The sequence below is a fragment of the Pelobates fuscus genome, chromosome 1 (assembly GCF_036172605.1).
Source record: "Pelobates fuscus isolate aPelFus1 chromosome 1, aPelFus1.pri, whole genome shotgun sequence".
In the NCBI taxonomy this organism is placed as follows: Eukaryota; Metazoa; Chordata; class Amphibia; order Anura; family Pelobatidae; genus Pelobates; species Pelobates fuscus.
Genome location: NC_086317.1, coordinates 299,829,283 through 299,853,437, shown reverse-complemented (window position 1 = coordinate 299,853,437; position 24,155 = coordinate 299,829,283). Strand labels below are relative to the sequence as shown.

General features: G+C 38.3%; 1 protein-coding gene across 2 annotated transcripts in view; it reads right to left on the bottom strand.

The window, feature by feature from the left end:
• Positions 1-24,155, bottom strand: part of DMD (dystrophin) — a 2,317,639-nt gene that overhangs the window by 468,139 nt on the left and 1,825,345 nt on the right. For both annotated transcript variants that reach the window (XM_063457949.1, XM_063457957.1), the window contains one exon: positions 3,588-3,734. In XM_063457949.1, the coding sequence (XP_063314019.1) occupies positions 3,588-3,734 (147 nt within the window). The remainder of the gene's footprint in view (positions 1-3,587; positions 3,735-24,155) is intronic.

Below are 24,155 nucleotides of genomic sequence, written 5' to 3'. Positions count from 1 at the left end.
TGTCTTTTCATAGAAAAGGCAGTGCTTAGATTACAGCCTAAGGATACCTTCACTGGTCACTCCTCAGATGGTTACTAGAGGTGCTTCCTGGGGCAGTCCTGCACACTGTGCAGTACTGCCATTCAGTGACTCCACTCTCTGCATGGAGACATTTAACTTTCCTCACAGAGATGCATCGATTCAATACATTTCTATGAGGAGATGCTGATTGGCCAGGGCTGCGTTTGGCTTGTGCTGGCTCTGCCCCTGATCTGCCTCCTTAACAGTCTCAGCCAATCCTATGAAAAAGCATTGTGATTGACTTTGAGTAAGACTTCTGATGATGTCAGCCAGGCAGGTAGATCAGGGGCATAACCAGAAGCAGCAGACTGGAGTAAAGGAATACTTTTACTATATTTAGGGGAACAAGATGGTATTTTTTAACACTATAGGGTCGGTAATACATGTTCCTGACCCTTTAGTGTTCCTTTAACTTTGTTTCTTGTAATGGAATCTCTGACAGCATCACTGAAGTCCTCATCTATTTCTATTGTTGTGTGCAATATCTGAAGGTTAAACCTAGAGAATTTGCATGTTTATATATGGTAAAGTGTGTTCTCCTAATCCCTCACCCTTTTGAGTAGTAATATTTTATTATATTTTCTGTTATTCTATGTTGTTATATTTTACATATTTTTTGCATGAGTCACCACAAGTCTAATGCAATTTTGATAGGGACTAGTCCTGGGTGTAAAAAGATACTTTGTGGGTCCTTGCAGGGATTCCAGTAGCAGAGTTTTAAGACCTGCTTTTCTCATTGTACTTTTTCCTGGCACTTGTTACTTGCAGGTAAAGAGCTCACCGAACAGACAAAAGCTTCTTTGTAAAGATAGCAGAAAAAGCTTGAGATGTATACTCTAGAGCAGTGGTTCCCAACCCGGTCCTCAAGTACCCCCTAACAGTCCAGGATTGAGGGATTACCTAGTTGTATTTAAGGTATTTTTAGAAAAGCAAAAATAAAATAAAAAAAATGTAAAAAACACTTTAGAAACAACAGGGTAATCCCTAAATCCTGGACTGGTAGGGGTACTCCCAACTGTGTTGGGAACCCCAGCTCTAGAGCATTCTACAGAGGAGTTTGTTTAGAAGGTTTAGTTAGCAGATAACAGGGTCTTGCTGAGTCTAAGGTCATGAACATGATAAAAGAGCATTAATAATATAATTGATATACGTTTTTTGAAGGGTTTTTCATTTTGTATTATTAAAACAGTATGGGGTCTTTTGTATACTGCATTTTACATCACATTTGACCTCATAAAATGAAACTGTCATTCAGCAGGTTATTTTTACAATTAATTTAGTAGGTTGTTTTTTCTTACTCTTACTTTGAAATCCTGTTTGTATTCATTAAAGACTGTGAAGTATTTTTATCATAACATCCCTCTTGGTGCCATTTTAACTACCCTAGGAGGTGCTGCCAACACACGCAGTAAACGGCAATGCTAATTATGAGCATACTGTTTTGTAAATTAATACGAAATACAGGAGCGTGTTTCAGTTAGACCAATAAACTTTTTAGACATACATATAAAGTAACAAATACAAGCAAATTGAAACATTTAAATTGTGAAAAAGAGAAATATTAACGTGGAACCACACTAAAACAACAACGAAATGTTGAGCTATTTGTACGTGTTGCTTTTTGTGTTTATATTTTTAGCTGGTTTGATTTTTACCATGTTAGAGTTCCCTGGAATAAGGTCAACCTTTTTTACAAGTCCTGCTTGCCTCACTTATAAAGGTATGATCACATCACCTAGTCAAAGAACATATGTTTCCTAGCATTGTGTTTTTCTCCTAGTGATCTAGGGATTTATTTGACTCATATGTGGTTTCTGTAGAGTTTATTATGCCTTAATTGTCTTTTGTTTTGTTTTTAGACAGATTGAAAGCATAATTATTTGGCACATGGTCTACACAAACCATGGCATAATGATTATCGAAAGCTACCTGCAAGGGTATATCTGCATGTTAAACACAACTAATCCCAAGATGTAAAGATATTGACTTTAACAAGATGTAATACAGATTATGCACTATTTAAATTAACGAACAACCATATTCATTTTAATAAAAGAACAACTAAAAAAGAAGACATTAAACACCACTTTACTTTATAAACCATAACTGTGTTATCCATGCAATTGTTTTAAAGCCAGGATCAAAATGTAAAGTTTTACAGTACTAGACAATGCAAGCCTTGAGGGTCCATGGCACACTCACCTGGGGTGAATTTCTACTAGTCAGTGATGAGCTTTTGCCTTTGGCTAGTTGGCAAGTGAAACGGTTTGAACCCAGTATGTGTAGAGATCACTATATTTGCTAAAGGGCTATAAAGGATACACAAAATCAGGTCTTCCCAAGTAATTTATGTATCGACAAGTGTGCTTTGGGACCGTCAAGACTAGGGGTAGGCAACCTTCGGCACTCCAGATGCTGTGAATTACATCACAACTGATGCTTTATCAGCATTATGGCTGTAAGGTTGCCTAACCTTGACATAGATCAATTGTTCCTATTTTGCAATGCATCCCAAATTTCATGATATAGCTCATTTTCTGTGCCCTTCTCAGTTTGTATTATTCTCCAGGAGTATCATTTCAGAGCAATGAAGTAGCAAGTGCTCATATACTAAGATGATTCCAATTTAAGCAGGGAAGTTAAATTCATCAGCATTTCCTCTGATTTCTGGCTGTGCCTATTGACTTTTCACATTAGCTGATGGTCATTGAACCCTATACATTGAATGTATGCAGACTTATTTTCTGAGGTTTCAAATGTCTCAAATCAACATCTAAAGCTGCCTCCCTGCAACATGGCCACCTGGCAAGAAAATACACCGAAATACAAATAGTCATGTCAAATGTCATATGCAACACTCTTTATTGACTGATGCCATCCCTTGCCTTTATCACAAACGAAAGGGCAAATGCCAAATGCATTACAATCAGTCTTTGAAAATTCATCCAGCCATTGAATGTCCTTTATTTAGCATCTACAATTAGGTATTTCATGGATGTCACTTAATAAGTTAGACATTCAATTTTTCTATTAGATCTTTTTGTAAAGATCCCCGATGGTGGCATGTTTGCTTTCATGGGAAGAGTAAGAAGGGAGAAAGTTCTCCATCATTGCCACCTCCATCTTCTGGGACTGGACCATCTCATGGCAGAAGAAACCATATCACTAATGATTCATTTTGTGCATTCATGAGAATACAAGAAGAGGCTCTAAGGAAGATCCTGTAAGATCACTAGATCCTTTAGAAATATTTGTGTGCATGTGCATTGAGATGCCATAGGCAAGAAGACGATTATACCCTTCAGTCACTGGTATGAAATGGCAAGATGTGGATAAAGAATGTTACCAAGTAATGCATCAGTAAATGGTATCCGGAATATACAGCAGAGGAACTGGCACTGATAAATAAACTAGTAAGCTTAATAAATAATGGACTTTTGAATAAGTAAACTTGAAGGCCATAGCAAAAATACACAAATTAATAATTTCACAGCTTGTGAACAAACTACAATGCATTTTAAATTTACCTGCAAAAGTTTCCACCTTGTGTTTAATTCTTCCAAACAACTGAAATTGTATGGAGACAAATGAATATCTGTGGCAGCAAATTGATGAGCAAGATCATTTACTTGGTTCACATTGTTTTTTATTGGTGCTATTTCTGCTCGAAATGCCTGCAGAAAAGGGAGAAAGCAAATAAAAATAAATATGGACATACGGAAACCCAAAACAAAGTCTAAAACCCAATTATCATTGATAGGTATCTTTTATGGTGCCAACAAACAACAAATGATGCAACACTTCATACAGTACTTAACAACGATTATAAACAGTGTGACAGAAAATCTAATGTAAAAAGAGTCCTGCTTGCAAAATGTAATTACAAACATTAAGCCCTGCGCTCATACTGACACTACTCCTGGATGGCAGTAATGACTACAGTACACATCAGCCACAATACATAGAATGAAAACCGAAATAAAAGAAAGAAAAAGTTACCTGCGCACCATTCCAAATCTCTATGCATATTTAAATATCTGGAGTCTTTTTAGTATCGCTCCAATGACCATAAAAGTGTAATCTCACCTGTCACACCTGCCTCACGTCAAGCAGGTATGGCATGAGAGCTTACAATTTAATGGCCATTGGAGTGATACTAAAAAGACTAAAGTTATTTAAATGTGCATAGGGATATGTAATAGTGCGCAGATAACTTTTTTGTTTTTAATTGCAAAATGTAAAAGTTCATCTAAAGAAACTTAATTTATGAATGTAAAGTGTATGTATAATTACTCACAATGGGCACCGTATCACTGGCCACCCAAGCCAATACACTTACATTAGCCAAGAGGCCAAGCAGAAGAAACAGATTCCTGGGGGTGGAGTGACAAATGTCTGGAAACAGAACTTTAATGTTTAACCATTCAAAAACACAGTACGGTGAGACATCGCCAGGTACTTCGTTCCACATAACACCTTAATTGAGATGAAGTTCTATGGGGAATGTCTCTTTAAAAAACAGAAGTTCAATAGTGAGGTTTGTCAATAGCGCCATCAGATTGTTCAGCGCTACAGAATCTGATGGCGCTATATAAATAAAAACATAATATAAATAATAATAGGAGTTCCCAGTAGGGGTTGATGGGATATGTGGTTCAACACATGGCAATAACTAACTCATGAAAATATTAATAAAACCACTGTGCAAACAATTACTGTGGCTTGTATTAGTGTGCCAAAGAGCTAAAGAGCTATTTTTTTTATTTACATTTTTAATTATTTACTTTTTAAAAATGTATTACATAGCCTTGCATATGTTAAATATCTACATTTATGTTATTTCATTCAATTCAATTCAATCTCTTCCAGAAATATTTGGCTAGAGTTAGGTATGGCATCAACATGTACAGACAGGTGAGGGATGGCTTTTTTTGACCCTTTTATTGACCCTTTAATATTAAATTATATTTCAATTTATATGTAGGTATAAGCAACAGAATTCAGGTACACTGAGCCGGTTGTAATAATTCCTGGGAACTCCCTGTAATATCTAATAATGTGGTGTAGATCAATTTTTTTTGAAGTGCAGCAATGAATATCTGTTATTAGATAAAACAAGATAAAATGCAAATGATGATTAAAAACAAAATATTGTGACCTATTTATGAAGTAAAAGTAGAATAAAATTGCATTTTATCTCTGACTGCTATGGAACCTTTGACTGCTATTGAACAGTGTTAAAGGACCACTCTAGTGCCAGGAAAGCATACTCGTTTTCCTGGCACTAGAGTGCCCTGAGGGTGCCCCCACCCTCAGGGACCCCCTCCCGCCCGGCTCTGGAAAGGGGAAAAGGGTTAAAACTTAGCTTTTTCCAGCGCTGGGCAGGGAGCTCTCCTCCTCCTCTCCGCCTCTGTTCCTCCCCGTCGGCTGAATGCGCACGCGCGGCAAGAGCTGCGCGCGCATTCAGCCGGTCACATAGGAAAGCATTCATAATGCTTTCCTATGGACGCTTGCGTGCTCTCACTGTGATTTTCACAGTGAGAATCACGCAAGCGCCTCTAGCGGCTGTCAGTGAGACAGCCACTAGAGGAAATAGGGGAAGGCTTAACTAATTGATAAACATAGCAGTTTCTCTGAAACTGCTATGTTTATAAAAAAATTAGTTAACCCTAGCTGGACCTGGCACCCAGACCACTTCATTAAGCTGAAGTGGTCTGGGTGCCTAGAGTGGTCCTTTAAGCTGATCAACACAGCAAAGCTACAATTCCAAAGTATACATACATACATATATATATATATATATATATATATATATATATATATATATATATATATATATATATATATATATATCTTTGTAGGTCCTGTACACAAAACATTTATTGGCTATACTTTATTTTAAATAAAACCAACTCTAATCTAAACAATTCCATTCTAAAAACAATATCTGAGCACGTAGCCAAATTTCAAATACACACCATTGAAAATGCATGTTTTTAAACAGGATGCCGGCTATATAACAATCTCCTGAATGTCAAGTCCTGCCTGATAAATATAATACTAGTTAATTTAATTAACCCCTTCAGGACCGCTGACGGTTCAGGACCGTCAGCGGTAAAACGTGCGTTTGGACCGCTGACGGTCCTGAACCGTCATAACGGTTTTGGGCTACTTACCTGATCGCCGTCGGTCCCACGGCGGCGATCAGCTCTCCTCCCGGTCCAGGGGGACTGCCTGTCTGCCCGGGCAGTCCCCCCTCGGCAGATCAGGACCCCACGGCCATGTGATCACTCGATCACATGACCGCAATAGGGGTCTTTGTATCTGCCTGCAGGGGGACTGTCTGTGCTGACAGGCAGTCTCCCTGCAAGTGAAAAATCCAAAAAAACAGTGTAAAATCAGTGTAAAAAAAAATAATAATATGTGTATATATATATGATATATATACATGTATTATATCTATATATAATATATGTATATGTATCATATATATAATGTCATATTAAGTGTATTTTTATATTTATATATACGTATATTAATATAAAAATACACTTATATTTAAATTACACACGAATATATACAATATATATAATAACTATATATATGGTATATATATATTATTATAAAATACAAATAATATGTTAATAAAAATAAATAACAAAAAATTAAAATAATTTTTAATAATTAAAAAAAAATTATATATATATATTCAATTTTATTCTAACAGTATTTTGATATTGATATATATATATTTATATCAAAATACACTTAGAATGTAATGATATATATATCTATGTATAAATAAATAAATAAAAATAATACGAAATATACATATGTCCACATACAAAATTACATTAATAATTTCATAAATATACACGTAGACGTCAAATATATAAATATGTATATATATTAAAATTCTACGTGCATATTTATGTAATATTTTTACCTAATTAAGTAATTTTAATGATTGCAATTTGAGGGACCTGCCTGCCAACCCAGGCCAAAAGTCCAGATAATTTAATTTGCTAGCACTGTGCTTAACCCTGTAACTTTCTATGACACCCTAAATCCTGTACATGGGGGTACTGTTTTACTCGGGAGACTTCGCTGAACACAAATATTAGTGTTTCAAAACAGTAAAACATATCACAGCGATGATATTGTCAGTGAAAGTGAAGTTTTTTGCATTTTTCACACACAAACAGCTCTTTCACTGAGGATATTATTGCTGTGATATATTTTACTGTTCTGATACACTAATATTTGTGTTCAGCGAAGTCTCCTGAGTATAACAGTACCCCACATGTAGAGGTTTTATAGTGTTTGTTAAAGTTACAGGGTCAAATATAAGGCTTGATTTTACTTTTTTTTTTTTTTATTGAAATTTGTCAGATTGGTTAGGTTGCCTTTGACAGCGTATGGTAGCCAAGGAATGAGAATTAGCCCCATGATGGCATACCATTTACAAAAGAAGACAACCCAAGGTATTGCAAATGGGGTATGTTCAGCCTTTTTTAGTAGCCACTTAGTCACAAACACCGGCCAAAGTTAGCGGTTTTTGCATTTTTAACACACAAACAAATATAAATGCTAACTTTGGCCAGTGTTTGTGACTAGGTGGCTACTAAAAAAGACTGGACATACCCCATTTTAAATACCCTGGGTTGTCTACTTTAAAAAATATGTACATGTTAGGTGTGTTTCGGGGATTTATGACAGATAACGGTGTAACAATGTCACTATTGATACATTTAAAATATATATATATTGAAACAGCAATTTCCTACTTGTATTTATAGGCCTATAACTTGCAAAAAAAAGCAATAAAGCATGTAAACACTGGGTGTTTTTAAACTCGGGACAAAATTTTTAATCTATTTAGCAGTTTTTTTCATTAGCTTTTGTAGATAAGTAAAAGATTTTTCAAGTAAAAGTCCAAAAACATGTTTTTTTTTTATTTTTCACCATATTTCATTATTTTTTTTAAATACAATATATGACATAATATAAATACTGGTATGTAAAGAAAGCCCTTCTTGTCGTGAAAAAAACAATATATAACTTGTATGAGAACCGTAAATGAGAGAGCGGAAAATTACAGCTAAACACAAACACCACAAAAGTGTTAAAACTGCTCTGGTCCTTAACGTACAAACATCGCAAAAACAGGCCGGTCCTGAAGGGGTTAATGATTACAAACAAATACAGGTGAATTCAATTTACTGCAGTGCATGTCCGATATATAAATCAAACACAGGCATTGACGAAGGAAGCCATTTAGAATAGCGATCCACAAACCTGTTGGTAGAAGTGGAGTTAAATACTTTTGACACCTTGCATGATCAATGTCTTAATGAACTGGGTTTGTTTTGAGGATACAAAAGATGCACAATACAATATTTGGATGGTGTTTCTGAAAGTGTCATAGTATTTAGTGATCTTTTTTATCTAATCAACTCATAGCTACCCCTCGATTATAATCAGTATTACCTCAATGTTCCTGTAATAATCTTTTTCTGCTACAAGTTGGTACATGGACAAACCCCTGTGTCCTATTTACCTAATCCATTGTGCGATAACAAGGATAAAGATGCTTAATTTTCCCAAATCCCAATTTTAGTGTATATCCCCACTCATCTACTACTTGTTTTTAAAAGTAAAACAAGTCACTTTACCACCAGTATTCAAACATAATTGTTGCAATGTTGTTCTAGCAATTTTCATTCATATATTTCCATCTTCAGCATGATTTAAAGGACACTATAGTCACCAAAACAACTTAAGCTTAATGCAGCCGTTTTTGTACATAGATCATGCCTCTGAAGTTTTACTGCTCAATTCACAGCCGTTAATAATTAAATCACTTTTGGTTCAGTTTATGCAGCCATAGCCACATTTTCCCTGGCTGTGACTCACACATCCTGCATGAAAAAAAAAAATTTTCATTGTCAATCAGATGTATCTTAGGTTAGAAATTTGTATATCCTGCTCTGTAAGTTGAACTTTAATTACATAAAGGAGGCTCCTGCAGGGTCTAGCAAGCTAAAAGAACTGGAGTTAAGACATTCTAAATTAAACTGAATTTGCAATAAATGAAGTATAAACTCTAAGCTCGTTTGAGCAGGGTCCTCTTCAACCTATCGTTCCTGTAAGTTTTCTTGTAATTGTATTATTTATAGTAAAACCCCCCCTCTCATAATATTGTAAAGCGCTACGGAATATGTTGGCGCTATATAAATGGTAATAATAATAAAAAAAGCATTAGATGACTATTTACAGGAGGTGTTTAGGAAGGTTGTGTAAGTCACATGCAGTGATGTGATTAGGGCTGTATAAACAAAGTGATTTAACAGCTAAATGACAAAGAATTAAGCAGTGACACTGCAGGGACATAATCTATATAGCAAAACTGCTTTGTTAAGCTGAAGTTGTTTTGGTGACTATAGTATCCCTCTCAATCTATTTGAAAGCTTTAACCTAGTTTACCCTCTTCTTTTAATTGTCCAAATTTACATATAATGTATTGAAGCCTTTCATTGAATGTTATGGTGATAGCATGTAGCATTGTAGTCTTTCTTCTTTGATTTATCTTCTAAATGATATTGTCCCTGTAGGAATCTGCAGAGTTGTCTGACATTACTCTTACTCATCATTGATTTGTACTACGTGATACTAGTGCTCTAAGCATATCTTACCCTTCAGGGCCATTCTCAGTAGTAGTCTACTGTCAAGGAGCAAGATGATCAGTAGAAATATTTACTTTTTCTTTTCTCCTCCAGGCAATGATGACATTGCAAGAATCTGGTTTGGCCTTCTTTTTGGGTGTGTAGATATTAAAATTTTCTGCTTAATTTATTTGGGCAGCTGTCATAAAAGATCCAACTGATATGCTGCTTATTGTTTTGCAGTGCAAAATCCATTCTAGATCAAAAATAAACTGGTAACCAGATTCCCATTAGTGTACTAACCTGCTTTGTGTGTCTGCTCTGTTAGTGTACATTTTGATTTACATGTCGTTTCACAAGGAACAAATGTGTTGATTGAAAAACCTCAAATACCATTTATTTTGGAAGTCCAACCTCTAAAAAAATGTGTAGTGGTAATTTGATTTTTTATTGTGCCTAATCACTAAATGGCATTTTAGTTTAACAATAAAACAAATTTAAGCTCCTAGATTTTGTATTGACAAATATATCAATTATAGAATTCATAGTATGGATAACTATTACTAGTGACTGTGACGAAAGCAACTTTGCCACTGGTTTTTGGAGAGGACTAATGGCCAGCCTTTAACCCTGTGACTATGGCCCCCGCAATAGAACTTAGTAATATACTTTAACCCCTTAAGGACCAAACTTCTGGAATAAAATGGAATCATGACATGTCACACATGTCATGTGTCCTTAAGGGGTTAAACAGGCTCTGTTCATGCAATTGGTATTATATGGTTCGTCTACCGAACAACCGCATGAACAGAGACCATCCTGGAGCTTGTTAACACCTATTAACAGCTTGGAACGTTTCTCACCGCTGTGTTCTAATCGTTGTCTGGGTGGCCGCAATTCCTATGAACAACCGAGGTTACGGCCATCTTGTTCGCATGAATGCAGGCAGCGGTGTTTGGGCATGAATCTCCTGAAACTAAAATTGGATACAGAAACTCCCAAACACTGCTGGACTTCTATCATCGCCTGCGTTCGTTTCCATTCAGCTTAGAAGGGCACTGTTTGGTGAGATCATTCGTCTGTATAAAGGGAACAAGCTCCAGGTTAAGACTATTGACTCCGTTCGGTAGTTTGTTCATTTGCAAACTACCGAACTAGACCGGCCGCAAGCCCTGATTCTCTGGAACTGTTTTGGGCATCAAATCATGCGTGTGGTCGGTCAAAAGAGACTTCCAGGAATTTCCTGAACCCCTGCTCTGATCTGGGTGACTTTTGGATACGTTGTTCACCCAGATCAGGGCTATCAGGGGATATGTTTAATATTTATGGGGATATGTTATGTTTTGGGGTACTTATGGGACTTTATAAAAATGTGTGTTTTTTCTTCCTGTGGATAATTAAGTTAATGCATTAATTACCTTAATTATATCACAGGCAGAGGGGAGGGATTGTTTACTGTATGTGGAAGTGTCGTACAGTTAATAACTGATTTGATTGGTTTATGTCCCTTGTGTCCCTGTCCTTCATCAGGTCCAGTGTGCCTCTGTATAAAAATCCAATCTGTGCCATTAAACCTTCTGTTCCTGCTTGACCCTCAACACATAGTCTTGTCTCGTGATTGGAGGGGAACTGCTATAATCACACTGGGGATTGCTATACTTTGTATACTCCCCTGGATTCTAATCACTAGCTCTTCTAAGAGCTGTTCCTGATACGCTCTCCAGAAGGAGAGGTCTTTCCCATATGGTCCTGGATGTCAGAGATTCATACAGGGTGGAAGGAAGACAGCGAGATTCCAGTTAAGCTACGGCGGTTGTGGAGTCTGCGGTGCTTGTGGTTTCCGGTACGGTGCTTATAGTCCTCAGCGTCAGCTAGGAAGCATCCGTCAGTCGGGGTGCCAGGAGATCCGTTACATTGACCATCATATGAAAAAAGGTTAACTTTTTTTTAGCATGTTTTAACTAATAATAGAATCATACTATTTCATTAATGTCTGCTCGAGTTGTTAGCCTTATGTCCATTTATGAGCCAAATACAGTGTGTAGATTTAAAGAAAACTACCATAAGAGTTCCTGTTTCCGTTTGCACAAGTGCTGTACGTAATGACCTTTATTAAAAATCATTGCTGCTCTCTAATTCAGATGATGTGAGCAATGAATGTGTGGAAGGATAGTTCATTCTACTAATGTATTGGCTGATGTAGAAAATTCTCACAATAAGCTGGTAATAGAGCCAATGTTGGACCAATTTCGAATTATTAAACAGTGGTGTACAGTTTCTTTCCTTTATGATATTAGCTCCTAAGAAAATCGCCTTTCAAAGACATAAGTATTATCATATAATTTCGTTTTAATTGGTGGAAAAGTTTATTATGACATCAGTTACATGCTATTGGTGTTATGTTTGTGCTAGGTGCTAATAATAATAATAAGTATCTGGCAAATTGTGTTTTCCCATATTTTTCTTGTTTTTGAGAATCATTAAAAGTTTTAAGATGTTTTGTGCACATTAACTTACTTAAGATTTGTTGGGGAGTTTATAATATTGATTTGTGCAGGAAGTTGTAATGTGTAACATGTGATAGAAGGAAATGTAAGCACATTTGCATAAAATATTGTCATGAAATAATGAGATTCCATCAATCTAAAAAGCAGAACATCTCACAGTAAAAATACTATTTTTGTCTATAATTGCTATATTAAAACAAATCACATTTAGTATCATTACATCCCCCAGGACTGTTAACTTGTTTCAGCCCTTTTTATCTAGGATGTCTAAATCTGTAATATCATACCACAATTAGAGTATGATGTTGCTATCAGGATCCCTGTTAGGATTCCAGGTTAGTATGTGGTACGTTTGCTGTCTACCTACCTACTACACACACTGGGAGAGATGTGGAACCAGCTACATGACTGCCTGACAGTTCACACGTCCCCAATTACATAAAGTAGATTTGTGACTTTTCCAGAAATAAGAGTTCTTTGTTCCTTAACCCTACTAAATTATATTGAAGAATGTAAACACTCAAAAATAAGACCTGTACTCAAACTCCCACTATTCTTAGGTGGCAGCAATGGCTATAGTGTTCATCAGCCCGAATACATAATTCAAAACAAAAGATAAGAAAGTTACGTGCACACTATTCCAAATCCCTATACAGATTTAAATAGCACGTGATTTTTAGAACCCTCCAAAGCCAGTTAAAATGTAAGCAGGTGGTTTTTAGTTTGATATTGAATAATTTACTGAAGTAAGTAATGAAGTGGAGGTAAGCAAAAAAAAAAAAAAAAAAATTACTCTCGCCTTCTCTGCACTTCTATGTCGAGGGCCACTTTGCAGCTAATGACTTGTGCAGACATCTCACTAATGACAGTTCTTCTTTGATCGTTTGCTTACTGGCAACATTGTGCTTTCTCTGTGTGCGTCAGAAGAACAGGAGCATCTTGTTTGAAATCTCAACTAGGGCATCCTCAATTAGGCCATATGGCTTGAAGCCAATGCTTTCTGGATAGCTAACTTGCACTTCTTGTATAGTAAATTAGCCATAATTAGAACTAGCTGCCATAAACCTAGTTGGACAGTGTAAGTCAATGACACTACTAGGTGACTTTGTAATTAACTTGTCTCTAGTGATCAGTTGACCTGGATATTTTTTTTACCAAGCCAGCTAGCACAGTGCAACTTAAAGGAACACTATAGTCCCCTAAATTACTTTAGCTAAATAAAGCAGTTTTAGTGTATAGATCATTCCCCTGCAGTCTCACTGCTCAATTCACTGTCATTTAGGAGTTAAATCACTTTGTTTCTGTTTATACAGCCCTAGCCACACCTCCCCTGGCTATGATTGACAGAGCCTGCATGAAAAAAAAAAACTGGTTTCACGTTCAAACAGATGTAATTTACCTTAAATAATTGTATCTCAATCTCTAAATTGAACTTTAATCACATACAGGAGGCTCTTGCAGGGTCTAGCAAGCTATTAACATAGCAGGGGATAAGAAAATCTTTACAGGAAGTGTTTATGGAAGGCTGTGCAAGTCACATGCAGGGAGGTGTGACCAGGGTTCATAAACAAAGGGATTTAACTCCTAAATGACAGAGGATTGAGCAGTGAGGCTGCAGGGGCATGTTCTATACACCAAAACGGCTTCATTAAGCTAAAGTTGTTCAGGTGACTATAGTGTCCCTTTAATGTATAGACTCCATAATCCTTAAATTCTTTTTTTTTGTTCATTCCACAGAAAGTAAAATAAAATTTTAATGGCACAGATATATGTGTTACCAAGGTAAAAAGCAAAGCTAAACTAGAGCAGAGGGTTTTCATTTCTCTCATCTGTTTAAATCTCAGAAGTGCCTTTTCATTTCATATATCCCATCTTTCCAACTGAAGTGTGACAGAATTTGTCCTTTACACACTGTGTTCATTGTTAGTATGAGCAGGTATGCCAGAGGGAGCCTTCTATGATGCATTTTAAAGATTAAAATGAACTGCTTGCTTTATTTAGGCCTGACTTCTTTATTCCCTTTAACTCATAGATTTCTAGATTTAAAAATGAAAGGAGACTCCAGGTCTCCATGATGTAAAGGCAAAAAAAAATGTAACATTTTTTATTTACAGACAAACACTCCAAGCATCAATAAATCAATGAGTCTTTCCTGTTGGTACTTGGTAAGTCTCCAAACAGATCTGTCTTTAGACTAAGAAATGTAGTACTTGTAGGAAAAATCGAGAACCAGCAAGAAATGGGGTTCTTAGCATATTCATGGATTGGTACTTGAAGTGTTCTCTTTCAGCTCACAGGAAATTCTGAGGGAACCCGAGGGAAAGGTACAATCTATAGTTGCAACGAATACCAACTAGTTTCATTACAGAAATAGATTTAATAAATCTGCCTATTTGCAAGAAGATGATCGCTCTTGCAAATTTTTATCTTAAAATATGTCTTAGAGCAACTCAGCTATTTATGAACAGTTGCATAGTGCAAAATATGGGAATGATATATTATACTGTAGTGTCAACTCAATAAAAGCAGGGACACGAATAAAGTAGTGATAGACAACAATATAAACACATTTAACTTTGGGTCTTTGAGTGCATGTAAAAGTAAGTAGGTCTAGATATATAAGCAGAAAACAAACAAACTAACAAGACCATTTTCAAAACAAAATTTTACCTGACATTTTAATGATGGGTAAACATGTTAGATAACAGGAAATACGGATACACATTCAGTGCCACTTTGGCCTGCTCTATTCATCCTCCTCTTATGCACTGTGCAGTACATTTAATGCTGACAACTGTTATGTCAATTTCACAGTACCTTAATTTCCTCCAAAGGTTTTGTATCTGGCATGGATGGAATGTAGAAATGTGAAAAAGTCAGGATTTCTTGAATATAGGAGAATTCGTGGGCCAAATAAAAAAATAACACTGATGTAGCAGGCTTGGTAAATTGGTGAGATTTAGGCATTACCGACTAAAGAGAGATTTCAGCAGTTAAAACTGATGGAGAATCACTAACAAATAGTGTTTTGAGATACTGGAATTTAAGCAGCAGGATACAACCCTGGAAGGTATTTTAGAATGAGAGTAATCATCTCAAAATAACATAGAGGGTAACAGGACAGGTCAGTGCAAGAGAGGTAAGAGTGGTGTGAGCATACAGATGGTATTGAAATTCAATGGGACCATCAGTTTGCCCAGAGAGAATGTGTAGATGGTGAAAAGTTGAATGGAAACATGAAGAACCCAAAAGCAGAGATATAGCTAAGGGTTGAGAGACATTCTACTGGTCTCTATAGTGATTAGTATTGTCTAGCTCTTCCCACTGGAATACCACGTTTTGCCTTGATAACCCCTCCCCCATAGGATGGTAGCTGCCTGGAGAGGAAGCAAAAATGCTAAGAGCGCATGTTTGTAGGAGACGGGAAAGTACCAGTGGTAAGAGAGATTTAGAAGATGATGTTTGTTAAAAGAGGGCAAGGAGACTAGATGACTCAGACATTAATGTGCTATAATTCAGTAAGTTAATGTTATCCAATATGAGGACAGATGTATTAGAACATGAGAGAGCAGGCATAAAAATGGTCCAAAATTGGAACAAGTTGTGCCAGTGGGGTGATAGATATCATTAACATGTAAATTTGAAGTAAAAATGGTCAGAGATGAATAGAAGCTAAAAAATAGAAACATACATTTTTGCAAGGTGGCCATGATTGCAGGTCGTCAAATAGTTAACAAGTTTAGTTAGAATTATAGTTTTAGCTGCGTGAAACATACCCAAAGTAAAATAGTTAAAGGAACACTATAATGTTAGGAAAACAAAGATGTATTGCCTTCTTTTGGATCAACAGCAACACCAGGTGTGAGAAAGGCTGAACTTCATGGACACATGTCTCTATTCAGCTATGTAACTTTGTAGCTATGTAATTATGTACCATGTAACTATAACTATGCAAGGAACGCATTCAGTGCTTTCCTATGGGGTTTTGTCCAGCCAAGTTTCATTGTGTCTAACTCTGTGAAACAGCAGGAAGCGCCTCTAGTGGCTGTCTGGTAGACAGCCACTAGAGGCAATGTTAATCTAACTCTGTGAAACAGCAGGAAGTGCATCTAGTGGCTGTCTGGTAGACAGCCACTAGAGGCAATGTTAACCTAACTCTGTGAAACAGGATTAAGGGTACAGGAACACTGCACCCAGTACACGTCAATGAGATGAAGTGGTCTGGGTACCTATAGTGTCTCTTTAACAATATCAGATTATCAGCATAAAATGGTAGACCCTATTAGCAAAGGGGAACATGCCAACAAGGAAACATTTGAAGCAATTTGTTGCAAAAATCCAGAGGGAATTCACAAAATTTCCCTCTGAATTGCCTTGAATTAGGTATGAATTGGAGCTCATTTGAAAAGATCAAAACCTGCTCTGCATGATAATACATAATTGCTTACCAATCTACAAAGAAAAGCAGGTGCACTCTCTGGCAGAGGGAGGTAACAATTACATTTCTATTCTGAGAGACATGTGATGAAGACACCCTGACAAACACATTCTAATAGATAAAGAGCGCAGGAGATAATATTTATTTTGTAATGAGGACTTACTTCCAAAGACAATAGGTTATTTCAATGAGAACCACCATGTCTCAGCCTTACCTTCTGCAAATAGGTGCTGTTTGTGTTATAAATTGAACAGAAAGTCAGAAGAATGATGAGAAATTTACACACCAAATATCTTTAAATATTAAACTGAAGAATAAAATACATGTTCTGTCCTTCACACTTTTCCCTATCCACTGCAAGTACATACACTTTCTTTAAAAAAAAAAAAAAAAAAAAAGTAATTGAGGTCTGACAGATATCAGATGAATAATAATACGATGTGCACCGACATGGATAGGTTTTGTAATTCTAGTAATCTTATTATTCTGTAGAACATTTTTTTTTTTTTTTTTTACAAAATTCAAAAAAGGTCTCTCTGTAGCTGATGCCCATGGGGCATTTTGAGGCCAGAGTATAATATACTACAATATTCTTGAGATGCTGTCAAGAATGCAGAGGCAGAATTTAGTTTATACAGGAAAATATAGTAGAGGCACTCTTGGCTTTTTTATTCTATCACTTTTAACCTTTTTATTGCCAGGGGGATTAATCTCCTAAGTAGGCCGACCTTGAGAACCTTCATAATATAAACACTTTAATAGTGCATCAAAAAAATTATATGCATCAGTTCGATTTTGCATTAGCTAAATAATTCCCACCTTGCCACCTTCACATTTCAAAAACATTCTCAAGGTTATTTTTAACGTTAGAATTGTCAGGAATTTAAAGTGAATTTAAAATTTGAGGCCAAAAGCATCCACTACAGTGAAAAAATGTGATATCTAATTGCCTTTAATATAGCATGTGTTGGATGGAAGCCAATGAATAGAGCACGGTGCAGCTGAAGGGCTACGTCTGCGTAAAGTTACCTCAGTATAAGAGAAATAGAACAATGGCATATCACATTAGTGAGGTACATTATCCTCTTGATTCAGTGGCCAGAGGGGCCATGATTGAACTATATTTCTGTAGATAAGGATTAAGATCCCACGGAGCCCGAGACAGGTTACCAGTTTGTGACCCCTTTTGAATTTTCACATAGAGGTGGTTAATGGGATTAAACAAATTCATGGCCCGCAGTCCAGGCTAACCCCTGGATCCGCAAATGACTTAAAACAGATTGGAAGGGAATAACCAAAGTTATGATAGCCTATTCAGTCAGGAAGTCTTAAAGTTTTCACATTTAAGTGTATAAATGTTAAAGTAAAGGGACCATTACATTTTGTTTTAGGAGAATACCACACATTCTTGAAAAAAAGAGTGTCTTATAGCGCTATGTCTTTGTAGATTAACTTGATTAATTCATACAAGGTATACAATTCTGGTTCCAAGTCCACTTGGTATATGAGAAAATGCATGATGTTTAGCCAAAAATTAGAAGTCTCCAGATACTCCTTTTACACAACCAACGTCTGATTTTTTTAAATTTTTTTTTTTTACAAATTACTCATGGCAACGACAAAATGTTCAACAGGAATTTAGGCTCCTTTCACAAATCTCAGAATGTAAGGAAATCCTGGGACCAATACTGACCTTTGGAGGCATCCCTTGAGCCTTCCCTTTTCCTCCTCTCTCACTTCACCACACCACACCAAATCTGGTTAAAGCTTAAAGGAACACTATAGTTACCAAAACAACTTTAGCATAATTAAACAGTTTTTATGTATAGATCATGCCTCTGCTATTTCTCCTATTTAGGAGTTAAATCCCTTTTGTTTTTTGTTTCAGTTTATGAAGCCCTTGATACACTTCTCCTGGCTGTGACTGACACAGCCTGCATGAAAACAAAATGGTCTTATTTGCAATCAGATGTAACTTACTTTAAAAGTTTGTATCTCTTGCTATGTAAATTGAACTTGAATCACATAGAGGAGGTTTCTGCAGGGTATAGCAAACTATTAACAGAGCATGAGATAATAAATTGAAAATTAAACAGAATTTGCAATAAAGGAAGTGTAAACATTAGATGACTCTTTACAGCAAGCATGTCAAACTCAAAGGCTAGCACGGGCCACATAAACAAGGTTTAAGTTTATGTGGGCCACAAAAAAAAAAACTTACCTTTTCATAGAAACGTAGGTTTGTTTTTAAAAATGCAGTGTATAAAAAAAAAACAGCACCCCCCCCCCTCTAATAAACCTCAGTCCACCCCCTCTGTACTAAATCCCAGTCCTCCCTCTGTACTAAATCCCAATCCCCCCTCTGCACTAATTCACAGTCCTCCCTCTATACTAAATTCCAGTCCCCCCCTCAATGGCGCCGTCCGCATTCTGTGCCAAACGGATCCTCTTGCTACTCTTTGAAAACCTGTAAAGGTGGAGCGCATTGACATCACGTCAGAATGTGATGTGACGTTGCGTGCCTCCGTGCACCTCCAGGTCCTCCACTGTCCAGCCGCAGCCATCGCAACACTGACCAACACAAACTGACAGACACACACACACTGACAGACAGACACACACACACTGACAGACACACACACACACACTGACAGACACACACACACACACTGACAGACACACACACGCACACACACACACACACTGACAGACACACACACGCACACACACTGACAAACACACACCCTCTCTGACAGACACACACATACACACACAAACACTGACAGATACACACTGACAGACACACACACACACACACACCCTGACAGACCACACACATTTACACATTCTTGCACACACTCACATCATTTTATTTATTGCTCCCTAACTTTAGGAGCTGGTGTGGGACCTCTCCCTGATCTTCTCTCAGGAGTTCAGTCTTCCTGCTCCATCATGCACACAGTTTAGTGATGATGGGTGCCGGAATTACTTCATATTCCGGCACCTGTCATCACTACAGAAGGTGCGTGCGGGGGAGCAGTGAGGAGCAGGAAGCCTGAGCTCCCTTGCTGCCATCAGGGACCTTTTCTCCCCGGCCGGGTAATTTTGGCAGAGAAGGCACCTGCAATGTGGGGCAAACAGGTACCTACTCTGCTTTAGTAGGCACATGCGGCCCGAGGGCCGCGAGTTTGATATGCTTGCTTTACAGGAAGTGTGTAGGAAGGCTGTATAAGTCACATACAGGGAGATGTGGCTAGGGCTGTATAAACAGAGTGATTTAACTTCAGAGGTGATCTATACACGATAACTCAAGTTCCCTCAATGACTGTATATTGATGTTACATATACTGTGTGTGTGTGTATGTATACAACAATAACTACCTACAAATGACAGGGACAGTGATTTTTATTGACACAGCTCCACAAACCATATACATATTATCGTTACATCGATGACATTTTCATAATATGGACAGAAGGAGAAGAAAGCCTTATAGACTTCCATAGATCATTCAATCATTCTACCCGTCAATAAAGTTTAAAATGAACTTTTCAAATCATAGTGTGAGTTTCTTGGACTGCACAATAACTGTCACCAATGGCATTCTTTATTCATCTGTATAAAGAAAACCCCCAGACAGGTACAGCTACCTCCACAATTCCAGTTTCCATCCCCATCACACCAAACAAGGTATCATCTACAGCCAGGCAATCAGATATCACTGCATTTGCTCTGACACAAAAGACAGAGATCAGCACCTGAGTACACTGTCAGATCCATTTAGCAAAAAGGCTACAAGGAAAGGACAATATCTAAAAAAATAAAATCTGCCATAAAAACACCATGGGAAAAGTTCCTACAGTATAAATAAAAGGAATAAAAACAAGAATCCCTCTAGTAGTTACTTAAAACCCAACTCTAGAAGTAGTACGTAAAATTATTAAAGAGCTACAACCATTAATTTCAGAGGACCCCATACTCAAAAAAATATTTCCTGAACCCCCCCATACTAGCATTCGACCAACCGCCTAACCTGAGACAGAGATTGGTCCGCAGTAAATTGATCATAGAACAGGAGCTCTCTGTCATGTATCCTTCGTAACCATGTGGCAAAAACAGAGATAATTACATTCCGAAAATCGAGTGGCGTGCCGCTTGACGGTCTTCTGCCATGATGCCTGACTTGTGCGACATGTCGGTGCACGTCGGCCGCTGTGGACCCACGCAATTATATAGCACCATGTCCGTACCCTTAGTTCTAGGGTGTGATACTATTCTGCATGCTGGATCAATATAATTCTGACATTACGACATGGCCATATATCCTGCAGATATGTGTCTCTAGTGAGAGAAAGCTAGAGGAGAATGATCACCGTATGGATCAATTTGCCCAAGCTTTCAATACGCTACTAATACGTAAGGCTCATTTGCAGCCTGAGGTCCCTTCGGCAGGTACACTCCCACCTTCTGTACCTACACCTATCGTATATAGGGCACCCCAGCATTTTGAAGGTAATATTCATGAATGTCAGGGATTCCTTAATCAAACTGAGTACCAATTTGAAGCCTCACCTGGGTCTTTCCCCATGGATAGCTCTAAAATTGGGTACTTAATGAACCAACTACAAGGTAAAGCCTTAGCATGGGCCAATCCATTATGGGAGAGTAATAAGACTATTGCTCATATTTACCAGGAATTCCTTGTGGAATTCAAATTAACGTTTGAACCATTGGGAAGGGTGAGCAACGCCTTCACTGCCCTAATGCGTATCAAGCAAAGGAACTGGTCTGTCTCGGAGTATGCTATAGAATTCCGCACCCTGCTTCTGAGGTAGTCTGGACCAATAACTGATTAATCACCGCATTCTCAGAGGGATTATCCAAAGCTATCCTTGATGAGATTGCAGTCAAAGAACTACCAGGGAGATTGAATGAATACATCACTTATGGATGCAGATAGATAATCGACTTAGGAAGAGGGAGATAACTAGAAATAGAACCAGACATATGAATATGTCATTGGTGCCTCGCTTCTCTAGTCCATTTGTTTCTGGTCCTCCTGTGCAGTCTGAAACCTAACCTATGCAGTTAGGGGTTATGAGACTGTCAGAGGCAGAAAGACAGTTTAGGAGAAAAGAGGGCCTTTGCTTATACTGTGGCAAAACTTGTGCCCCTAAAAACCATAGGTGTGATGGATATGTCCCCTAGTACTACACAAAGTAGATTTCTCCTTAATATTACCATTCTGATGGACTCAGGTGCTGCAGGAAATTTTATCGACATACAATTTGTCAGTAAACACCTCCTGCCGATCATGGAGAGATTATTATTATGTTATTATTTATATAGTGCCAAAAAATTCAGCAGAGTGGCGGAGCCGAGCGCCAGACGGGAACGGTCGCATCACCTCTGAGCTCTGGACAAACGGCGGCAAAAAGGCCCTAAAACGAAGCCCTGCGGCAATTGCAGAGGCATTCTACCACCCCCCGGGGAAACCCCAATAAACGAGCAACAGGCGGATGCCTTTTTTGTATCCACAAACGGGCAGAAAGACCCGACGGAAAACCGGGGCCTACACAGCCTACCAAGCCACGAGGCTAGCGCACAAACTTACAGCCCTGAGGGTGCACCAGGACGCCTACCTGCAGACTGAGACAGCATGGGTAGAAAATCCCAGAGACTCACACAGAACACAAGTAGGACCACACAAGACATAGGCGACCTGCTGCAAAGACCAATGGCGCCCAAGATGGCGGCCTCACCAGATCGCACAACTACCTCCCAAGATGAAGGAGAGCAATCTGGAGCTGAACAAGAACAATCAGCCGCTCATCCAATAAGGGATCCACAAACTAACAGAATTAACCTCACACCGGCTACTAAGCAAGTCATGTTAAAAGAAATGAGACAAATTCACTACGAGAATGGACCTAGCAGAGGACCGCAACAGGCACACTAACTTAAAACTAAGGGGGATACTGGATAGCGTTGACTCCACAGAATTACCCCACTACCTCAGACGCCTCACAGCTACGTTCCTACCACACGCCCAAGCCCAAAAATTCACACTAGACGGCTTCTTTAGGATCAGAAAAGCAAGACAAGCCCCAGCCACAGCTCTACAAGACATTATCATCCGATGCCACTCGGTGGTAGACAAAATCAAGATCCTTACAGCAGTCAGGGGAAAAACGCCACTTGCTTTTGAGTCATCCCACATTACCTTCTACCAGGACTTAACAAGAAACACGCTGTTGTGGCGCAGGTCCTTGGCACAAGTGATGAGTAGTCTTCGCGAAGCTAACATTGAGTATAAATGGACTCTACCAAGGACTCTGACCGTAATCAAAAGCGGTACCACACACAATCTCTCTTCACTACAGGAGGCAGAACAGTTCCTGCGCGTACTGGGCATTCATGTCGGACCCGCAGAACAAGAAACTCCCACGACATCACACACCTGGGATCCTGACAGAACGACTCCATTCATCCCCAGGAACAGGGAACACCGAAGAGAACTGACCTGAACTGTAAAAATTGTAGCCAGCAAACATACCATGCATTGAATGGTTACTGCGTTACCTTCTGTTTTACTTATGGTTTTACTTGTTGTTTTACCACTTATTTTATTATTGTATTGCTGTAACATACGCATCGACAAGACTAATACACGCCACACCATGACTGCTGCTGACCCAACATCGGGCCCGACTTACTCTGACGCAGAGTACACCAGATGCTCCAGGGAGAATACACCTTCTCCCACCCCCCGACTTCCTCGGTAAGGAGTTAATTCCCAACCCACTGGACGACCGCTGAGACACAAATGGGCTCAATAAGCGACAACCGATTACCCAAACACAAACGGACACACGCAGACTTTACAGTACCCACTCGTAGACATAACATTACTGAGGACAACCACTTGCACAAACAATCAACCCCAACATGGAACACATCAGGGGGTACAAATGTGCAACTAGCTATCTCCAGACTGACAACCCTTGGTTTCTTTACCCCCCCACACATTACTACACTCCTTGCACTGGAAGAGAAAAAAAGACACACCCCTCAATTTACCTCAAAGTTGCCTTAGTTTGACACCAACTGACCCATAAAATAAATTAAAATGTGCAGAACTAGCTGACACCACTGATTAGAACTGACTGACTGATATATGCCTAACTATGTTGTGATGTCATGAAACACTCGAAAACCTGGAAGGCTGTTGTGGCCATTGTAACTAACCTTGCACGCAAAAATAAAGAATTGAAAAACAAACAAAAAAGAATTCAGCAGCGCTTTACAGTGGGTGGACGAACAAACATGTAGTTGTAACCAGACAAGTTGGACACACAAGGAACAGAGGGGTTGAGGGCCCTGCTCAATGAGCTTACATGCTAGAGGACAAATTCCGCAGAGCTTTACAGTGGGTGGACGAACAAACATGTAGTTGTAACCAGACAAGTTGGACACACAGGAAC